At 37.9% G+C, this 17,943-nt stretch overlaps 2 protein-coding genes across 3 annotated transcripts; one reads left to right on the forward strand and one right to left on the reverse strand.

Moving 5' to 3' along the window:
- Positions 1 to 690: 690 nt before the first annotated feature.
- On the forward strand, positions 691 to 6,044 carry LOC113684398 (replication factor C subunit 5). Its single transcript, XM_027201764.2, has 11 exons — positions 691 to 1,378; positions 1,690 to 1,754; positions 2,375 to 2,511; positions 2,821 to 2,900; positions 3,033 to 3,106; positions 3,664 to 3,823; positions 4,100 to 4,181; positions 4,289 to 4,418; positions 4,650 to 4,727; positions 4,931 to 4,985; positions 5,248 to 6,044. The coding sequence occupies exons 1-11, from the start codon at positions 1,344 to 1,346 to the stop codon at positions 5,342 to 5,344; spliced, it is 993 nt and encodes a 330-aa protein (XP_027057565.2). The 5' UTR covers positions 691 to 1,343; the 3' UTR covers positions 5,345 to 6,044.
- Positions 6,045 to 6,339: 295 nt separating this feature from the next.
- LOC113684396 (neuronal acetylcholine receptor subunit alpha-10) lies at positions 6,340 to 17,892 on the reverse strand. 2 transcript variants are annotated; one of them, XM_027201762.2, is made up of 6 exons: positions 16,224 to 17,892; positions 12,063 to 12,145; positions 11,197 to 11,348; positions 10,410 to 10,454; positions 9,174 to 9,283; positions 6,340 to 8,428 (listed from the first exon to the last, which is right to left on the reverse strand). In XM_027201762.2, exons 2-6 carry the CDS (start codon positions 12,109 to 12,111, stop codon positions 7,132 to 7,134), a joined length of 1,653 nt encoding a protein of 550 aa, XP_027057563.2. In that variant the 5' UTR covers positions 12,112 to 12,145; positions 16,224 to 17,892; the 3' UTR covers positions 6,340 to 7,131. The 2 variants fall into 2 exon arrangements, with proteins under 2 accessions (XP_027057563.2, XP_089045490.1); XM_089189364.1 differs by lacking the exon at positions 16,224 to 17,892 and adding an exon at positions 15,332 to 15,703.
- Between the last annotated feature and the right edge of the window lie 51 nt (positions 17,893 to 17,943).

The raw sequence follows: 17,943 nt of genomic DNA on the forward strand, positions 1-17,943 counted from the left end.
TTCTTGCATTAGCAAATGTAGATGCACTACTCTGGGGACCAAGCCATGGCAAATAAGCACGAAGACGCCCAAAGAGAACACATATCGACCAACTGATTGATAGATGAAGCAGGAGTGAAGAAATCCTAAATATTTTGAATGACAGATTACAATTGAAGAAACGTGTCATGGAAAGCCGAGCAAGCTCATCCTGATGGATATGATGACCAAATGCATGTGCAATAACTACTAATAATGGAAGAAAAAGCTCTGAAGTTTTAACCAATGTAGGGTTTTTCTGTATGTGAATCAAACATTTTTTTTAATACTAACCGGTAACTTTCAGTTTCTTATACCCATTGTTGGAAAGAAGCTGTTTAAAAAGCACATGAAAATAATATGGGCCTACCCAGTATACTTTGTTCATGATCAATGAAATGACCTTGGCAACCAATACGTGTGAATACGCTTCTATAGTGAGATCATCAATCATCAAACAGTTACAATATTAACACTGACATGGTAATAATGATGGTTCCCATTCCTGCATTGCTTCCACACGTTAATATAACGAATGGTGCATGACTAAAATTGACACACGCCTGTAGAGAAGTAGAGAAGGGTGAAACTAAGGGACCACTCTGGTGTCTACGGAATTTTGTGAGGATCACACGGTTTTCAGGGGGATCGGAATGGGGATCAGTAGTGACTAACAGAGTATCAAGGCTAAAGTGCGAGGCTCCAGAAAATTGATTATCAATGAGGGCGGATCATTAAAACAACATAGAGCCTGAGAGGAGGATATTTCACGGTAACAACCAAAATCCACTGAGAAATTTGGGAGAAAGTTTTCTGTCAATTTAAGACACTCAATCATAAGCCTTTTCAGAGCTCATCTAACCACCTTTTCCAGAGAGAACAACTCTCATAGTTATCTGACTCATTAATTCGAATTTAAAAGCCTTTCCTTTTCTCTGTTTGATTCATGAAAAAAAAAAAAAGGAAAGAAAATGCTTGTTACTATCTCATTTGGCGACCATACCGCTGACAAGGAGCCAAAATGACCCTGGGCTCGAGATTAATACAAAACTTAATGTCAGCGGTCTAAATTCTTTTTGGCACGCGTATGTTATATGGCGCGAAATCGGCGGGAAATCAAACATGGCGAACTGAGCAGACTGTGTGACTCTTTATACTGACTGGTTATCATCTACTCGCCTTCATTTACCTCTCTTCAAGTGGTCAGCATCTTCGTGAAAGACATAAATATCATACGAACCGTATATCGTAAACAGTTTACCTCCAGAATTTAATTTCGTGCACACAAGGCTCACAAGAAACCACAAAACTTGGATTTGGATAAAATGGTCGTTCCTGAACAAAAACGAAATCTCCCCTGGTAAGTTGAGATATGAAGTAGATCGTCGTATGTCTGTAGGTCCAGCATGTCTCACTTATTTGCATTCCCCCTGATTGACAGTGCTGATAATACATCGTGAATTATGAGCAACGCTAACACATGCTAAAAGGACATTTTGAGTCTGTGTACTCACAAAGAAATATTTTTGTTTGAGTCAAGGACACTGTTTTTAACTTAGACGTCATATTTAACGGGGAATGGAGTTTATTACTCCTGCATCACGTTGTGACAGTCTATGAAGTCAACAAGAGACGTTGAATATATGTATTCAATACAACATTTCCTAACAGGGTTGAGAAGTACAGACCCAACAGTTTGGAAGATCTAATCTCCCACCGGGATATCATCACAACAAGTAAGCTTATCTCCCTTGCGTTGTCAGTAGAAGCACATGGAAGGCTTTACTGCAGTGTTAGCTTTGTGAATAGCGATTATCTCAGACTGTTTCTTACAATTATTTGTTATTCCAGTTATTACATAATAGGAATAGTCCATTTTAGTCTGTAATCATACATGTACGAGTGACCAAGAAAATCGGACAACTGCGAAGTAGGAGTTTGATATGTTAATCATGGGTATGAATAACAACAGAATTGGAGGACGTTAAGTCCTGTTACCAATTAAACCCAGTTATGACAAATTTGAGAAAGAAACTAGGAATCAGTTATATGTTTTCATCAACAAAAAAACAGTTAACTTGGCGAAATGCAAGATAACAGTGTGACTGAGCAAGCAGATATGTCAGCCTTTTGCCATTTTCTGTTCATTTAAAGACTATTATGTAACTTGTTAATACTAAATTACCTGCTATACTCTCCCAACAATGCAGCACCACAGTTTCTTTAGATACTTATCCCCTTTATTGTGCAATTAACATGCATCTTATGACCATTATTAAGGCGTAAGATGTATGATTCAGTCTATGCTTGGATACAAGTGTTGTCAATAAAATCAATTTATTATAACTGTCAATAGTCAAAAGATTTATAGAGGAAGATCGATTGCCCCATCTGTTATTTTATGGTCCACCTGGAACTGGGAAGACATCAACCATATTAGCTGTTGCTAAACAGATCTACTCTCCAAGAGAATTCAACTCCATGGTTCTTGAGGTAAGAAAAGTGTTAAAGGGAGATGCTGTATACAAGTAGTGGCTACAGGAGATCATTTGTTTCTTCTTATTTTATATTCTCGGATTTGATTTTGAGAACATTTTTTTCCAAGACAGTAAAATTGTCAATTATTGAATAATGGGTAGTTAAGATTTGTTATGCAGTACTTCAAATCAAAAACGTTCTCTCAAAGTTAATTCAGGCAAAAGGTGTGAATTGACATTTATATCATAATGAAACAGGGAGGGTTTATAGTGCTTTCTGTTATTAAATCTCAGCAACTTGAAATCTATAATGTTCCATTTTCAGTTGAATGCTTCAGATGATAGAGGTATTGGTATTGTTCGAGGAGCTGTTTTAAACTTTGCAAGTACAAGAACAATTTTTAAGTAAGTCAAGTATATTTAGAGCATACAGTGTAAATTACCAACAATTGTCTGCCGATGAGTTGTATGAATAGTATTAGAAGTTCAGTACTCATGATTAAATACTTCAGCAATACGATTTCTTGTACACTGCAGATCTGGTTTTAAAATTGTAATTTTGGATGAAGCAGATGCTATGACTCAGGATGCACAGAATGCCCTACGAAGAGGTACATGTACTACCTACTGAACGTAATCATTGGTTTGGTCAGTTGTTGCCTTGTTTTCTTATCTCAGGAAGGTTGCCTCCTTAATTTATTAAGTTTATTGCATTGTGGTCACCAGTAATATTATATTGTGTTGTATTGTGGTTTCATTGTCAGTGGTTTGTTCTTTAGTTTGTTTGAAGAAGAACTGACTGCTTGTACATTCCATCTGTTGCCTACAGTTCACAATGTGCACCTTTTGCCATTCTCTTCCCTAACTTTGTTGTGTTCTACTTTATTCATTTTCTTTTAAAGCCTCAGTATTTTTCTTTCCCCATAAAGAATTTACAATTTTCCTGGTCAGAGCTCACCTTTTAAAAGTTGTGGAAAAATTTCCTTTGATTAGATACAAAAACAAAACTTGTCCTCTCAGTCTCTTTAATCCTCTACACCCTGACATCTATTCTCATGACTTAAAACATTTGATTCAAGGGATAGATTGTAAAGAGAAATTAGAACCTTGTCACTCTAAGGTGCACTTGCTACATTGTAGTTTGGTCTCTTTCCATCTTTCTTTGCAGTCATGGAGAAATTTACAGAGAACACCAGATTCTGTTTGATCTGTAATTATCTGACAAAGATTATTCCAGCTCTCCAGTCTCGTTGTACAAGGTTTAGATTTGGACCTCTTGATAATGAACAGATGAAGAGTAGATTGGAACATGTCATCAAAACTGAAGGGTAAGGTTCTTACAGCATTGATTGACAATAGATTAATTCTGATATTTTAAAATTCAGTGTGAAACAAAGACATCACTGTAATTCTGAGGAAGATTATCTTTCAACTCTATAGCTGATTTCTCAGAGGCTCACTTAGAATTTGTTGAATTTTAAAATATTAACATTAATTTTCAGATGAATATAAAGGCAAATGGGGTTGTAGCCTAATTTAACTAGGGTTAATGCGCTCTCTTATTGAGTATTTTGATGCATACTCAGTGTGTGATTTGTTTTCAGAGTACAAGTTTCTGATGATGGAATGAAAAGTTTGGTCAGGCTGGCAAATGGTGACATGAGAAAAGCTCTGAACATTCTTCAGGTTAGTGCAAAGCTCTTGTTAAGTCTTAATTGTCTCTCCAGTCTCTTTTCATTTAAGTTAACAAAACTGTTCAATGGTGGTAACCTGTTTTAGTTGTCTCTTTTCAGAGCACTTCCATGGCTTTTAGCATTGTTGATGAGGTGAACGTATACACCTGTACAGGGCAACCTCTGAGATCAGACATTGCAAACATAGTAGAGTGGATGCTTAATGAAGACTTCAATACTGCCTATAGTAGTATCCTTTTGAACTGAACTAATTTCATTGTCTGGTGTTCAGTAAGGGGTGTTCTAGTGCTGCCTTAAGAGAATTATTCCTTTCATGATAATTTCTGTGAGGCTGAGGTTAATATATCACATTGCCGCTGGCCTCAATAACCATTTAATACTTAACATGAAACTGTATGATTCTTCTCATGTGATGCTGCATGAAAACCTACATTTCATACAATCCATAACCATTATACAGATATAACAAAACTAAAGACTTTGAAAGGACTTGCCCTACAAGATATTCTCACAGAAGTACACCTGTATGTACATAGAGGTTAGTAGCTTAACCTTGGTTTAACTTATCTTCATATCTTTTCTAAACTACCACCACCACTAAGCTTTTCCTTTTTCTTTTTTTTTTATCATTTTCATTTCTTTGTCACATTATCTTCCCCAAGATCACACTCTCATTCTATTTGTGTTGCTTCTTTTTATTGGACTTTCATAACCTAAAGGTTTTACCTTTTCCCTTTCTAGTTAACTTTCCTCAGAAAATCAGAATTCACTTGTTGGAAAAGATGGCAGATGTTGAGTAAGTAGAATTTCTATGCAGAAACTTGTACAAAATTTTGACAGGGAATTCATGTTTGCTCATTTGAAGCTGAGTGAATATGTTTGCTGAGAGCTCTCTCTGGCTCTATATGATATAAACATTATGTTGTTTTGATTGGCAGTTTTGATTGGCATTTTTGATTGGTTTTGTATATGAAAAAGTTTTCTTATTTACAAGTAAGATAGAAATCATGGATAGCTTGTCACATTTTTTTCTAATGAGATATGCTAATTGTTTTCAGGTACCGTCTATCAGCTGGAACCTCGGAGAAGATTCAGCTTAGTTCACTGATAGCAGCCTTCCAAGTAGCTAGGGATATGGTTACACCTGACTCATAGAAATAGGGGGTTTTTTGTGCCTGAGGTTCTTTCATGCCATGAAAAAGACTTTTAATGGACAGAAAATATTGTACAAAGACTTTGTTGTGGAATTTTATAGGTGTGAGGGGAGAGAAATATATGGAAAAAGCATTGGGCACTATTCAGTCAAGACAAATGAGGATGAATAAACAACTTCACAAGCTAATTTAACACGAATTGTAGTGTTTTTTGGTGGCCTTATACCATTTTTGTCAATCTGAAGTTATATATAACGTTACCTTCAACCAGTGTGTCCATGCTACCACTTAGGAGGTTGGGTTGTGTGATGGAACAGTTACTGCACTACTAAAATGTTCTAAGGGCATGTGATCCTCCCTTTTTTCATTATTATTAAACAATATGTCATACCCCACAAGGAGAACATAAGTGTAAGGGCCCCACTTTATTCAAAACTCTTTCCATACCTTGTGGGGCTATCAAGATAGAATAATGATGTCCAGTACTGTTGATGGGCAGAAAATAAAACACTATGAAGTCTGTAGAGAAGGCCTTGCTTAATGTAAATTATCGCAAAATTATTGAACACGTATACTGTAGCAATTAAAATATTACTTAAGTCATGTGCCTTTCTTCAAATATGTTTGTTTACTTGTGCAAATGAAATTCATTTGTAAGCTTCTTTGGTTAAGATAGGATTAAAGTTGTCAGTTATTCAGGATTACATCGATGCTCTTTAGCAAAGAGAAGGGAGTGCTCTCTTTCAAACTGGTTACTGCTCAACTTGACTTGATCACACCGCGCCACTTTCTGAACCAATCACGACTTGGTCGCCTGTGTTTTCCCGCGCTTTAGAGAGTTCTTAGTTTTAGCTCTCAAGGTATTTTCCTCTCCTCTCATTAGCTGTTGTGATTACTTAAGTTTTAGTATTATGAATAGCGCTGTTAATTAGAATTAGGCACAGTCCTCTACTGCGAAAGAGACAAACGGAATACACTTGAAGATTAAGCACAAAAAAACTGTTTTGAAGGTTTATTTGTCGAAAGTTTGTGTTATCTCTAGTGAGGCTTAGTTTTATATCTAAAAATATAAATTTTTTAATCGCAGTCAATGAAAGTTGGGCTTCAAAATGTTGCTAGGCAACATGAAGTCTGAGTAATCTTTCACTTTTCCTTTTCTTCTGATTCAGTAAGGACTATTATTATGGCTACCTTTCTCGTCAGACGTAATATGATTATTGGCACCTTGTACAATTTCAGCGCTCAAGCTACAAAGTCGACTAACTCCTCGTGGGTAAGCATGCGAAAAAGTGTCAACTCCTCTATGTATTCGTAAAATAAGTTAAAAAGACTACTCGGATGTTATCAAAACGAATTCTATTTATCTCAAAATGATTAAAGAGCGATCTTAAACTTTTCTAAAGATCCATGCAGGACAAAAGTCATGGCAAACGACAGCCATCCAGTAACGAACGTGGCACACCACTGAATGGTTAGACAGGAATCACAGTTCGGAAATGTTGGGGCAGATCAGCCTTGGTTATTTTACAAGTGGTTTAAAAAGTGTTTGAAGGTACATTTGTAGCTAAGGGGTAAAAATTTAATGCAAGGAATGATACGAGCAAGCAAGTGAAAATAGATCAGCTCCAATCTCTACGCTCAGTTACCTGTCATGCATTTTATAAAAGTATAACTCCCTCTTTCTTCGCGTTGACCCAGGGTGAAGTAATGCTTCACGCCCAACACGGGACAAAGTTCCTTTTTCCGAACACGTTTTCACGGTTTTCAAAAGGCTGAGTTGATGCTTTCTTATTGAGAAAGACGGAACCTTGGAGCCCGCAGGAAGATTGTCAGTAACGTGGCAATAAAGGAGAAGATGGAGATGATCAAAAACAGCCTGTCCAGCACACGCGCTGCCTTGATCCATTCCTTTTGGTTTTTAATCTTCTCTTCGGTCCAGTCAAGTACATTGCCTGTAAGAAACTGCGAGTCGACTTGTCGCGGCCTGCTACGTGTCGCTGATGAAGACCGCTTCTTTCCCGCCCGGCCGGAATTTGTATCCCGAGAACGAAAACTGTTGTTCCTCTTAAGCTTTTTGAAGCAGTCCTTTGAGAACCCGACAGTTTTGGTGTGAGTGTTTTGTGGCGACGCTGCGAGATTCAAGAACGAGTGATCCCCGTTTGCGGTACCGTTCGGAGAAAGCGTGCAAATGGTGCCAGACTCTTGCACGACCCACGTGGTCAAATTCTGATCGCGTCTCGTGCTCTTTTCTTGTTCGTATACATCTTCTTCGCAAAACTCTGAGTCACTGCAGGATACCCCCCTCTCAGCATCCAGAGCATTGCTGTTTTCAAGTCTTCGTCGAAGAACGCTTTTTCGATGGATTTCGTTCCAGTTCTTTGGTTTTTGACATGGAAACAGCACGCGCGCTAGACATTGAAGAATCACTTTTCTCATAGTCTTAGGCATTCGACGCCTGTTGCGATGGTAAAAATTTAAAATAAGCGTAGTTACAGCCAAGGAAAGACCTATTTCCAACATGATTGCGAAATAGAACTGTCCCAGGAGTGGAAAGCCGTACGAAGGCATGAGCTCGGAGCTGAGTTGCTGAAACACAGTCATTGCGAGCAGAACTGTGATACTCAGTCCAATACGTTCGCCTGACTCAGGTGGAAGAACAAAACCCAAAAATATCATGGAAGAAATCAGCGAGCATGGAATAATCAACTTTAGAATGTAGTCCAATGATTCTCGTCGGATTTTCACACTCACTGTTATGTCCACAAATTCGTGAGGGCAGCATTGATACTTGAGAGCATTTCTCTTCGCGGTCAGGTTCAGCATTTTCCATTCACCATTTTTGATGTAGTATGTGTTCAGGGTGCTGCCGTTTTTTACGGCCAAATCTATCTTTGCTCTGTCGAAGGCCCAAGAACCGAATTTTAATCGACATTCTTGATCGTCGAAAGGAAAGTTTGTGACATCCACGCTACAGATGCTTTTAAACATGGCGGGGTTTAGCCACGTGTTTTTGCCATCATATCGCAGTTCTACGTTAGTGGTATAAGTCGTCCTACCGCCTCCCATTCGCTCCTCTTCGTCTATACTGCAACGCAAGTAAAGGGAAACATGGAGACTAAATAGGACAGTTAAGCTTTGAGTGCGACTAAGATTGTTATTTCTCCTTACAATATCACCCCGGAATCAAACATTGAGGTCATGAGAACAAAGCAAATGATCACAAATTAAAGAAGCTCTTGATTGTTAAACAAACTCTCCTTGTGAGCACCTTAGGAAATACGCAGAGAAGGGCCTCAGAGAACAGTATGGAGAATATGCATACTGATGTTAGGTTTGCGTTGTCTGGATAACGTGAACGGCGACGTCTAATTTTTTCAAATTTCTATTTCTAATTTAAAACTGTGTTCCATATTCAGTTTCGAGACAGTTTTGAAAAAGAGAAACCAACTTAATGACTCTGGAGTATCGCGAGATTCGTAGGTAAAATATAAGTTCATTTTTTTAATCGACGTTTTCCACGGCGTCGCCGTCGTCGTTTCTTAATTAAACTCAATATCGTTTGTCATTGAATGGCAGTAAGGATATTCATAGCATCGTTTCTTTGCGTGGATCAGTTCAGAATATTCTTTCACTAGGTGCAGAGCAACCTTAAATTCTCGGTAGTTAAAGGTGGTTTAAGTCGAAAAAGTGATCTATCGTCCTGGAAAATGATTGGAAGCATCGAACCTTCACTGAAAGAAGTAGTCCGACCCCGAGTTGTCCTTTCTCGGAAGGATCGCAAATCGGATCAGTGAAAACTTTGGAAATCGAGCCTATGTAAAATGACTTACTTGTTGTATAATAGTGTGTCAGGCACCCAGATGTCGCTTGGAGACACATGAATTTCCTCCACTCCTCCATATTCTTTTGGATCCCATTTTAGCAAACGGTTCTCCCAATACTACAAAAATTTCAAGAATTGATGATGGTCTTAGGATCATCAAGTACGGCTTCACAGAGCTTACCATTGTCCATTAGATCAGTTGGATCTTTAAGGAATGTCAACTGCTGAGAGCATTGTGTGCGTGGCATTGGAAAATGAAACCTCAGACAGAATCACTTTTCTATTCACACCATAGTCTATTTAAGAATTTTGGTGTCTATCATTAAACCTTTTTTTTTTTGACGGAAACCCTCCTAAGAACTTCAATTTCCTTGAATTAACTTTATTCGTATTGGTTTTATGATGAATCACAAAAGATAGAAATCATCTCTTGTCGAGATTTACCTCTTAACGGGGACCGCGCAGCAAGTTTTTGAGTGGCGGGGAGGCTATTTTCGGCTCCGTTATTTTCGTTAAATTATTTTTTGTTTAATTTATTTTTATTTTTGCAAAAAAGCGGAGGAGCGAAAGCCCCCTAGCCCCTCCCTCTGCGCGGTCCCTGCTTCATCATAACCATTACAATTTTCATTAAATGTGATCGATGCATTAGCAGTTAGAGTTGTAATCGGACACCTGTAGTCGGACAGTTGAAGCAGCCAATCATACTTAATCCTTTCACAGTCAAATCCACTTATCACAGAATTGATCACAATAACTTTAGCAACAATTACTTATCCCAAAAATATTGTGGAATTTCCAAAGTTAAGGAATTTTTTACTTGGAAATTGTCTCTACTGCACATGTTTGTCCTGAATGTATCTTTTTCTGGGAAATTGTAACAGTTATGATTAATTGATAAAAGGACTTTGTGTCGTCCAATCCTGTTTGTAATGATACTCGTAATTACAGACTGAATTGGACTCTACTCGGTCCTATCACCGTTATTAATTGGAAAAGATGGCCCATGAAGATGTATTTCTCAGACAACAATATGGCCTGGGGGTCGCAAGTTTTGTTAGAGATACTTTTGATTGCAAGTAGGACCGGAAATTCGATTAAACACTCTTGAAGGTAACAAAAGTGTGAAACAAGTAAAGCAAAGAGCACGACGAATGGGAAAAAACTTAGCGTAATCAAAACGCAGTAGTTATGTCACTTTTCCTTCAGAACCACTAGTATACTAAAAGTTGATAGTGCTCCATACCTGATTCACCCAAGCATACGTGGTGATATACTGACTTCTTGCACTCTGTAAAATATAAATTCTTTAATTATTACCTTATTCGCAGCAGTTTCTTGAGATTTCCTGGCATAAAGCGATGTATGAGAGTGTTTCGCTGAACCTTCATTATATTATAATTAATTGTTAAGTATAACGCGCGCGCTGTTTATGTTTAATGTAGCACGCGTGCACTCCGTTTGAATTCATGTATTGCAATAATTATCGCAATGTTTACCGCGTAAAACGTTTGATGAAAGACGTGTAAATTGGTTGTTCAGTTGTACAGGTTAGATTCAACTTAGGTAACCAGTGTAACCAGTGTAATTGCTAAACAGTTAGTGTAATTGCTAACCAGTTATTTGCCACAATGTATGTCAAATACGGAGGCAGTCAAGAAGTAAGTTTTCAGTTCATTTCCAGGTTATTGCTGTTAATCTTCGATTTGTTTTGAGCAATTGTAAGGCCAACGAAGTTTCGTTGTATTTTAGATCGAATTGTGTTATTGAATTAAACACGGTTCTATCTCCGTAATGGTTCTTTGGCCCTCTGGGCGAAGGAACAGGAGTATGGTTGATACCTTGGCTGAGATACTAGTGTATCACAAGTCTCGGCCCCACTCCTCACCCCGACAAATCCCAGGGTTTTTCATAAATGTTTTCTGTTTACTGTTGATAATCAGAATGGGGTCATCTCCTAGTACAAATTCCGAAAAGTTATCGTCAGACGCAGCCACCCTCCCACAGGAATGTAAACCAAAAAAGACACTCACCACATCAAGGATCCGAATAAGTTGAAAATCAAAAGTGACCACTACCGGACCTGTCCCTGGTAGCCTGGGGTGTGCATGCTTGTTATATCCTTTGAATAACTCCTTGTGAAGGCGAGTTTCATTCACTTCCAGTGCTCCGTTCACCATGAAAACTGAAATTAGATAAAGTTTAAACGAGTGCCCTTCTCGATTTCGGAGAGAACCTGGGAAACTTCTTCAAAAGGATGCACGTAATGCTGTTCTTATGAATCAAATTAGTTACTAAGAGCATCGATTGATGACACTACGATAGCAGATTTTAAGTAGTCGAAGCAACAAATTCCTCTTTTAAGTACTTTACATTAGATAAACTGCATAGCAAAATGTCTTTTGGAGGGCAGCTGGAAATCGTTTTGGCCAATTACATTTTGGCCAATTACATTTTGGCCAAGAATTACGAGCTTGACTACTGAGCAGGTTATCAAAAATACTGCTAGGATCATGCCAACTTGCTACAGTTCATATAGTACGTTTAATTGTTGGTCTTCGTGTTTTGTTACCCACATTTTAATCTAACCTGGCATTTAAATGTGCTGTTCATCTATTATGCAGCACTGATGAAGTTCAATTTCGTGTGAAAGCAGCTTTGTTTTAAAAACGATAAAAATGGCTCCTCCGAAGTACGGTTATTGGCATTGAGTTACAACACTAATTAGAAAAAAAGAGAAAAATCTTTCTCTTTTCGAGAACGGGGTATAATACATATGTATAAAGAGATGCCCTCCGTGTCGAAGGTTAGTAAGCTTTGATACGCAGTTGTGAAGGCCATACAAGGGGCTAACATGGAATACAAAGTCAGAAGCTAGGAAATACCAAAATATTCCTACCTGTGGAGCGTAAAACGACAATAAAGAGAACGACATCATTGCACCTCATCTTTTTTCCTCTCCTCAAGACGGTGGTCTGTTTACTGCAAAGAAAAACGAGAGAGTTTATCTCCCTCTTTCAAAATGACCAGACAGAGAAATTCAACTTCTAAAACAGCTGTGTCTGTACTTGAGCAATTCAGATAAATTTGAATATCTCTGAAAATTACAAAGGTAAGTTTGGGTTCTATCAACCGTAGTGCAAATCAGAAAAACAATTAACAGTGTCATTTGAGAGGAGGACTGCTGGCAACGAAGTTTAATTTATAATCGGGCTCAGAGTACACAGGAGGTAATAACGACATCTTGCTTCAAAAAGTTTAAACTTGAGCAATAATGGAAGTTTTAAAGAGTTGATAAAGATGTCAACGTGAATTGCTCATTCTATGCAAAAAGCTCACTAGGTAGCTTTTCCGAAGACTGGGAGAAAAACTGTTTTTCTCCAGTTGTAGCGTTCCACTTCAGAAAATAATTATGTTTTAATCTTAGGTTCGTTTTTTTTTTTTCTGTTTACATTCGTAGTTTTTAAGCAATATAGAAACCATGACTATCAGTCAGGGGCTTTTTAATAACTGCCCTCCATAACTCTCATTGCAAGGAAATTTTTCACACCATTTTTTTTAGAGCTATTGCATTTCTAAGTAGTGTAGACATCATCATGTTTCCTAAGAGTTATTTTCAACTTACTTTATGTGAAGCTCAGAATTCGCAATATAGGGAAAATAACATTCCTTAACTAATCATGTGATGTCAGACACGAACCATGAAGTAGCTATTTTAAAAACGCTCCGTAAGTAATATGTTTCTCAGAAGTTCCTACCGTTTGGGCGAAACGAAAAGTTAAGTATGCCTCCAAAGACCTTTGATTCTGTATGAAAAGCTGAAGCTATACGAAATCAGCTTTTTTCACTTGTGTTTACTTGTGTTTACCATGTACCATGCCGTTAAGCAGCCCCCAGCCGGGAAGATGTTAGAGCGAGGTTAGATGAAAAGTCTTTTTGGTCAATTTGCGTCTTTGTTCTACACGAAAAATTGTCATGGGTCACGGTTTATCATAGGTTCGGCGACCACAAAGAGAATATTCACATAGACTTGTTTGGATGGTCAGTAGAGCGCATATAGACTACAGTCTCGCCATATGCAAGACATTTTCTATTTTGACCTTTTGGTCTTTTGTATTGCCTGTTTAGGTTCAAATCCTGAAATCCATACCCGGTGGTACATACCCACCGCGGCCAGATAAGAGAGTGTTGAGCATCAAAAGAAGTACGTGATGGATCTACCCTGGATGCTTCCTGTCCTTCTGCATATGCGAGGTGTTGAAAACTGAGGTGATCGCTTAAATAGATCTCGGTTACTGTTCAGCACCGCTATTCACTTCATTCAAACGAAATCTATCTCATAAATTTCAACGAAAATAAAACACGGGTAGACTAAACTACCCCCTGACTCACTTGGCGACGAAGGTCCTCATTTTTCTTTCAAAGCAAAACACCGTAGATAGCTTTCTTTTTGCAAAGCTTTTTGAACGTCGAAAATTCAAGGTTGGTTGAGAGGGCTACTTTTTGAACAAACCATGGCAATTCGTCCAGACCATCTTGCGGAAAGTGGTACGTGTTTTTAAGCGAGGACAATTGGTAAAATGTTAGTATCGGAGTTTTTTAATTAAAAATCATCGTTTCTGATGGTTTTTGGTCGTGCCTGCAGGTGTTGCAATGAAAACTGTAGCACGCTAAAGATCTTAATTGTCTTTGTGCAATGTTTCTCTCCAGAAAATTGTTTAAACTTTCATTAATATTTCAGCGACTATTCGACTTCCTTCAAAGTTATTCTTACTTGGCAAAACCTTTGAATAGGGGGTCTCCCTGATTTTTTAAGGTGATTTTAATTTTTAAAAGATCGTTTGAATTATATCTATAGTTATCTTTCCGCGGTTGGTACCCTGGAGGGTGATTGAAAACCAGCGATAATGTCTTCCATTCCGTGTCTGTTACTTTTCAGCTGTGGGTTTTGTGACAATCTACTCATCAAGAACTGGCCTTACATAAATTTTTCCTATTGTGAGAAAACAATTGAAAGATAACACTTCTCCTCTGACTGAGTCTTTATCACAACGTTTCTAAATAACAAAAAAAAAGTACATTTTGTGTAAAGAAGTTACTAGGTACTTTGATATTTAATACTTGTATTCGTAACTGCTAGATATTTCAAAGCAATTTCGCAAGAGGTATGCGATGCAAAGGTAAAGTTAATTTTTTTTCCAAATTAACATACCATATTTTGGAATAAGAACAAACCACAACTTAAGCGGTACGTGAAGAGGATTTCTTAAAAACCTTTTGCCTTCAACATTGTAATGTAGACGTAAACATAGCCTTAACAACACTATAAATTAGGCAGATTTTTTTTTTTTTTTGCGATAAGTTCATATCATTTCTTTGTAATAAAGAATCGTTGTTTATGTGTCGTTCACACTTATATATTGCCAATTGCGGTTTTTTAGACGGGTGGAACCTATGTTTTGAAAAATGTATTTGTAAATACAAATAACTTAAAAGTATTTGGGTTATAAAATAAATTTTGTAGAGACGCCAGTTCTATTGTCATGCTAAATATTTCCCAAGGCAATGTAAACCAGTTCCAAGATAACACCTTTAGGGAATTGAATATGCAAAATTTTAAAATCTATGATTCAAAAATACATACATATATATGGCAAAACTAAAGCGCAATTTGAAGTTAACTTTTGAACTTGGCTAAAAAAATGTTTACACCGTTATCCCAACCATACTGACATTCAGTAAATTGGAAAGTCTTTGTGACGACAAAAACAATTTAAAAGCACTTGTCTTCTCTTGCGTGCATTAAAGACGTTTAAATTTCGTCTTAACGGCTTATAGATAAATTCAACGAATGTCACCATATGAAAAAATTAAGAGTGACTCTGGCTGTCGGCTTCGTTATAAAACTGACTTTAATACTACAGATCACGTGAAAAGTCAGTGAGTCATGGCGCTTAACATATGAAGGGCTGAAAGTTGTACTCCTGAGATTCATTCCTAACGCATGTAAAAATCTATTTAACGTAACTGAAAGTGTTTGTGTGATGGTGAATAAGCAACACGAAAATTTTCAGAAAATTACTGCAACATTTCTCAAGTTAAACAGTTGCTCCAGAAGCGCATAAACATGGAAACCTCAACGTGCAACTAAACAAGATTGTACCTTACCTTGCAATTGATTATTTGCAGCAAATAAGTAGCCACAGAGAAGGCGAAACGAAAAAAAGAGGCCTAATGATCCTCAATTATCAAGGTTTCTGACTTATTGAGCTTCCTTGCTATCAAATTTACTCTATAAGGTGATGGATGTTTCCTTTCAAAGTGATAGCTTTTTTAGGGGGAGGAAACTCCAAGGTTTAAAACAGTTAGGAATGCGAGCCATTCACCTGCTCATCACGGAGAATTGACTCGAATGTTGACAATGCAATCGATAGAAAATAAACCAAGTAAGCTAACTAACAATTAAAATGATGAATATTTTATGAACATGTAAAGCAGAGTAACTGATTGGATGAAAGATATACTAAGCTCGAGGCTCTTAACATATCGCACTGAGTTGAACACATAACAAAGGAAATTCGCCTCTTTAGCTGGCAGCTAACATCACGTTGTTCAAAATATGAGGTTCAACTTGAAAATTCATTTTTCTTTCCCCGTCGAGAATAACATTCAGCTGGTATTCATCATTTTAAATATTTCTTATGACGACTACAGCCTTATCTTTATCGAGCTTTAATCTCTTCAAACTCTGTTTGAAACTGAAAGAAAACTCACCATGTCTAAACAAAATCAAAATATATTGCCAGTCTTGAGGGAGGGGGTTGTTCGAAAACTCTGCATGTTGCCGTTTTGTTGTTAAGAAAATTCTTACTCGTTTTAATTTTTAAAAATCAGATTTCAGTAAATCTTTTCGTTGCGTAATTGCGGTCCCTCGCCAGTGTCAAGATTTCCATTAAAAACCCACACTCAAAAAGGTATCTCTAAAGCACTTGAATAAAGGTGAAGATTTTATTTAATCCATTATGCAAAAAAGAGAGCGTTAAGGATTGACTAAGCTTACCTTGAAGAATGCTGTTTGAATCGAAACAAGCGAAAGTTCTAGACTTTTCCTCACCGGGGGCGACGGCGCTAAAGAAGAAGCAACACTAACGAAAACTCTGGACAATTGAAAATCTGTCTCGGTATTCCAGCCAATTTATGAGTGTTGACGTGGTGTGTAGACTCTAACAGAGCAAGTTCACGATATTGAAAGTGATCCGGGATTATAGCGCTTTTATATTACCTCGCTTTGTGATTGGTCCAGAAAACTTCACCCTCTAACCCAATCAGATGCAAGATTAAAACCAAACGGAGTGACGTTTTTTCAGGTTCAGCTGCAGGCAATTTTAATGGTTTGACTTAAATTCTTATTCAGGTTTCTCATGATGTTTGCTTTGGTTCTGATTAGCTGTTGGGATTGCTTTGGATTCGTCACTCGCAATACAAACTTAGCTTTAACGACGCCTATACGGATGTGACTGTGAGCAATGCCTAGAACGACTAAATTCTCTCTGTTTTATCTCACGACCTGTCTGGCCCCACTCCCATAAACTTATGAAATAACCATTATGAGAACTGACGTGTATGGGACCGAACGGGTTTGACGTGAGCCAGTCTGAAAAAGCCGCCAGGAGCCCCACTCAAACAGCTATTACAATTTCCAAGGGCATGGATTCTAATGGCGGATTGACCTCAAAATAAAACAAATATGAGAAATAAATAAGTGGATGGTCGATCTCGAGGTCATGACGTACTTGGTCCGTACGTCATGACCTCGAGATAAATATAATTCAGTTCGGCCCTCCCACTCAGTCAGTAAGTACGTACATATTACCTTTTTTGCGTGATCGGAACTCTAATAACGGAGGTTTGTGAATGATGCATGTGAATGACGCATTTTTGTGATCCAAGTCTGTGATATTGATGCCATAAACTTGCCATTCCTCTTTTCCAAAAAGACTTAGTTGCTACGTGTGCTCCTGTCTTTCAAAACTCCTGTCTTTTGACTTGGTGGTAGAAATGGCTCTAAGTTTGGCTTTGGCTACAGAATGCGCTCTCCATCGGTGTATCAGCGTAATTTTGGGAGAACATACATCCTCAAAACCTCGAAAGTCACTCTTACTAGTACGTGACTTGCGAACATTCCTCGTCGTTAACAAAACATCGAGTATGGGTTCTGTTGCGAAGCGGAAGCCTTGATCTTTTGTTGACTCACGCAGTGTTGCTATTTTTTTGTTAGTCGTTATTCTGATCGCCTAAGGAATCTACCTTACCTGTGTACGTGCGTGCTATAAATTCGCTTCTTGGCAAGCATATGCATAGACAGCACACGTGTCAATTGAGATCTCATGATAATTTCCAAGCTCTTCAAGCCAAAGTCACGGTATTAGGACTACAAACGTGATTCGTCTTGTCTTAAACAGAAGTGCACGTGAAATTTAACTTAGTGGATCATATCATCTCACTATGCGTCGAACCGAGTTTTAAGGCCAAGCTAAGGAGGTTAGGCTCCAGTAGTGCTTCGACGTAACGTTTAAGTAAGGGAACGTGAAAGGGCGAGGAATTCTTTCCGTCAACCACACCTTCAAGGGATCGTCTTCTTTATCAACTGCGCTCTTATCTTGAGCTCAGCGATAAAAACCTCCCGCAAAGCATGATTTGGTCAGTGTTGCCCCCTTTCAAGCCTGTATTTAACAAAATTGGTACTACAGAGAATAAAAACCATAGATTCCCAGTTTGCG

This window comes from Pocillopora damicornis, chromosome 12, assembly GCF_964200805.1.
Source record: "Pocillopora damicornis chromosome 12, jaPocDami1.2, whole genome shotgun sequence".
NCBI lineage: Eukaryota > Metazoa > Cnidaria > Anthozoa > Scleractinia > Pocilloporidae > Pocillopora > Pocillopora damicornis.

Bases quoted from the DNA above. Each gene is read 5' to 3' on its own strand.
- LOC113684398 (XM_027201764.2), top strand. From the start codon at position 1,344: ATGGTCGTTCCTGAACAAAAACGAAATCTCCCCTG. The intron at 1,379-1,689 runs GTAAGTTGAGAT...ATTTCCTAACAG, and splicing joins CAAAAACGAAATCTCCCCTG to GGTTGAGAAGTACAGACCCA. The intron at 4,419-4,649 runs GTATCCTTTTGA...ACCATTATACAG, and splicing joins CTTCAATACTGCCTATAGTA to ATATAACAAAACTAAAGACT.
- LOC113684396 (XM_027201762.2), bottom strand. From the start codon at position 12,111: ATGAGGTGCAATGATGTCGTTCTCTTTATTGTCGTTTTACGCTCCACA. The intron at 11,349-12,062 runs GTAGGAATATTT...ATCTAATTTCAG, and splicing joins TGTCGTTTTACGCTCCACAG to TTTTCATGGTGAACGGAGCA. The intron at 8,429-9,173 runs GTAAGTCATTTT...CTTGCGTTGCAG, and splicing joins GACACACTATTATACAACAA to TATAGACGAAGAGGAGCGAA.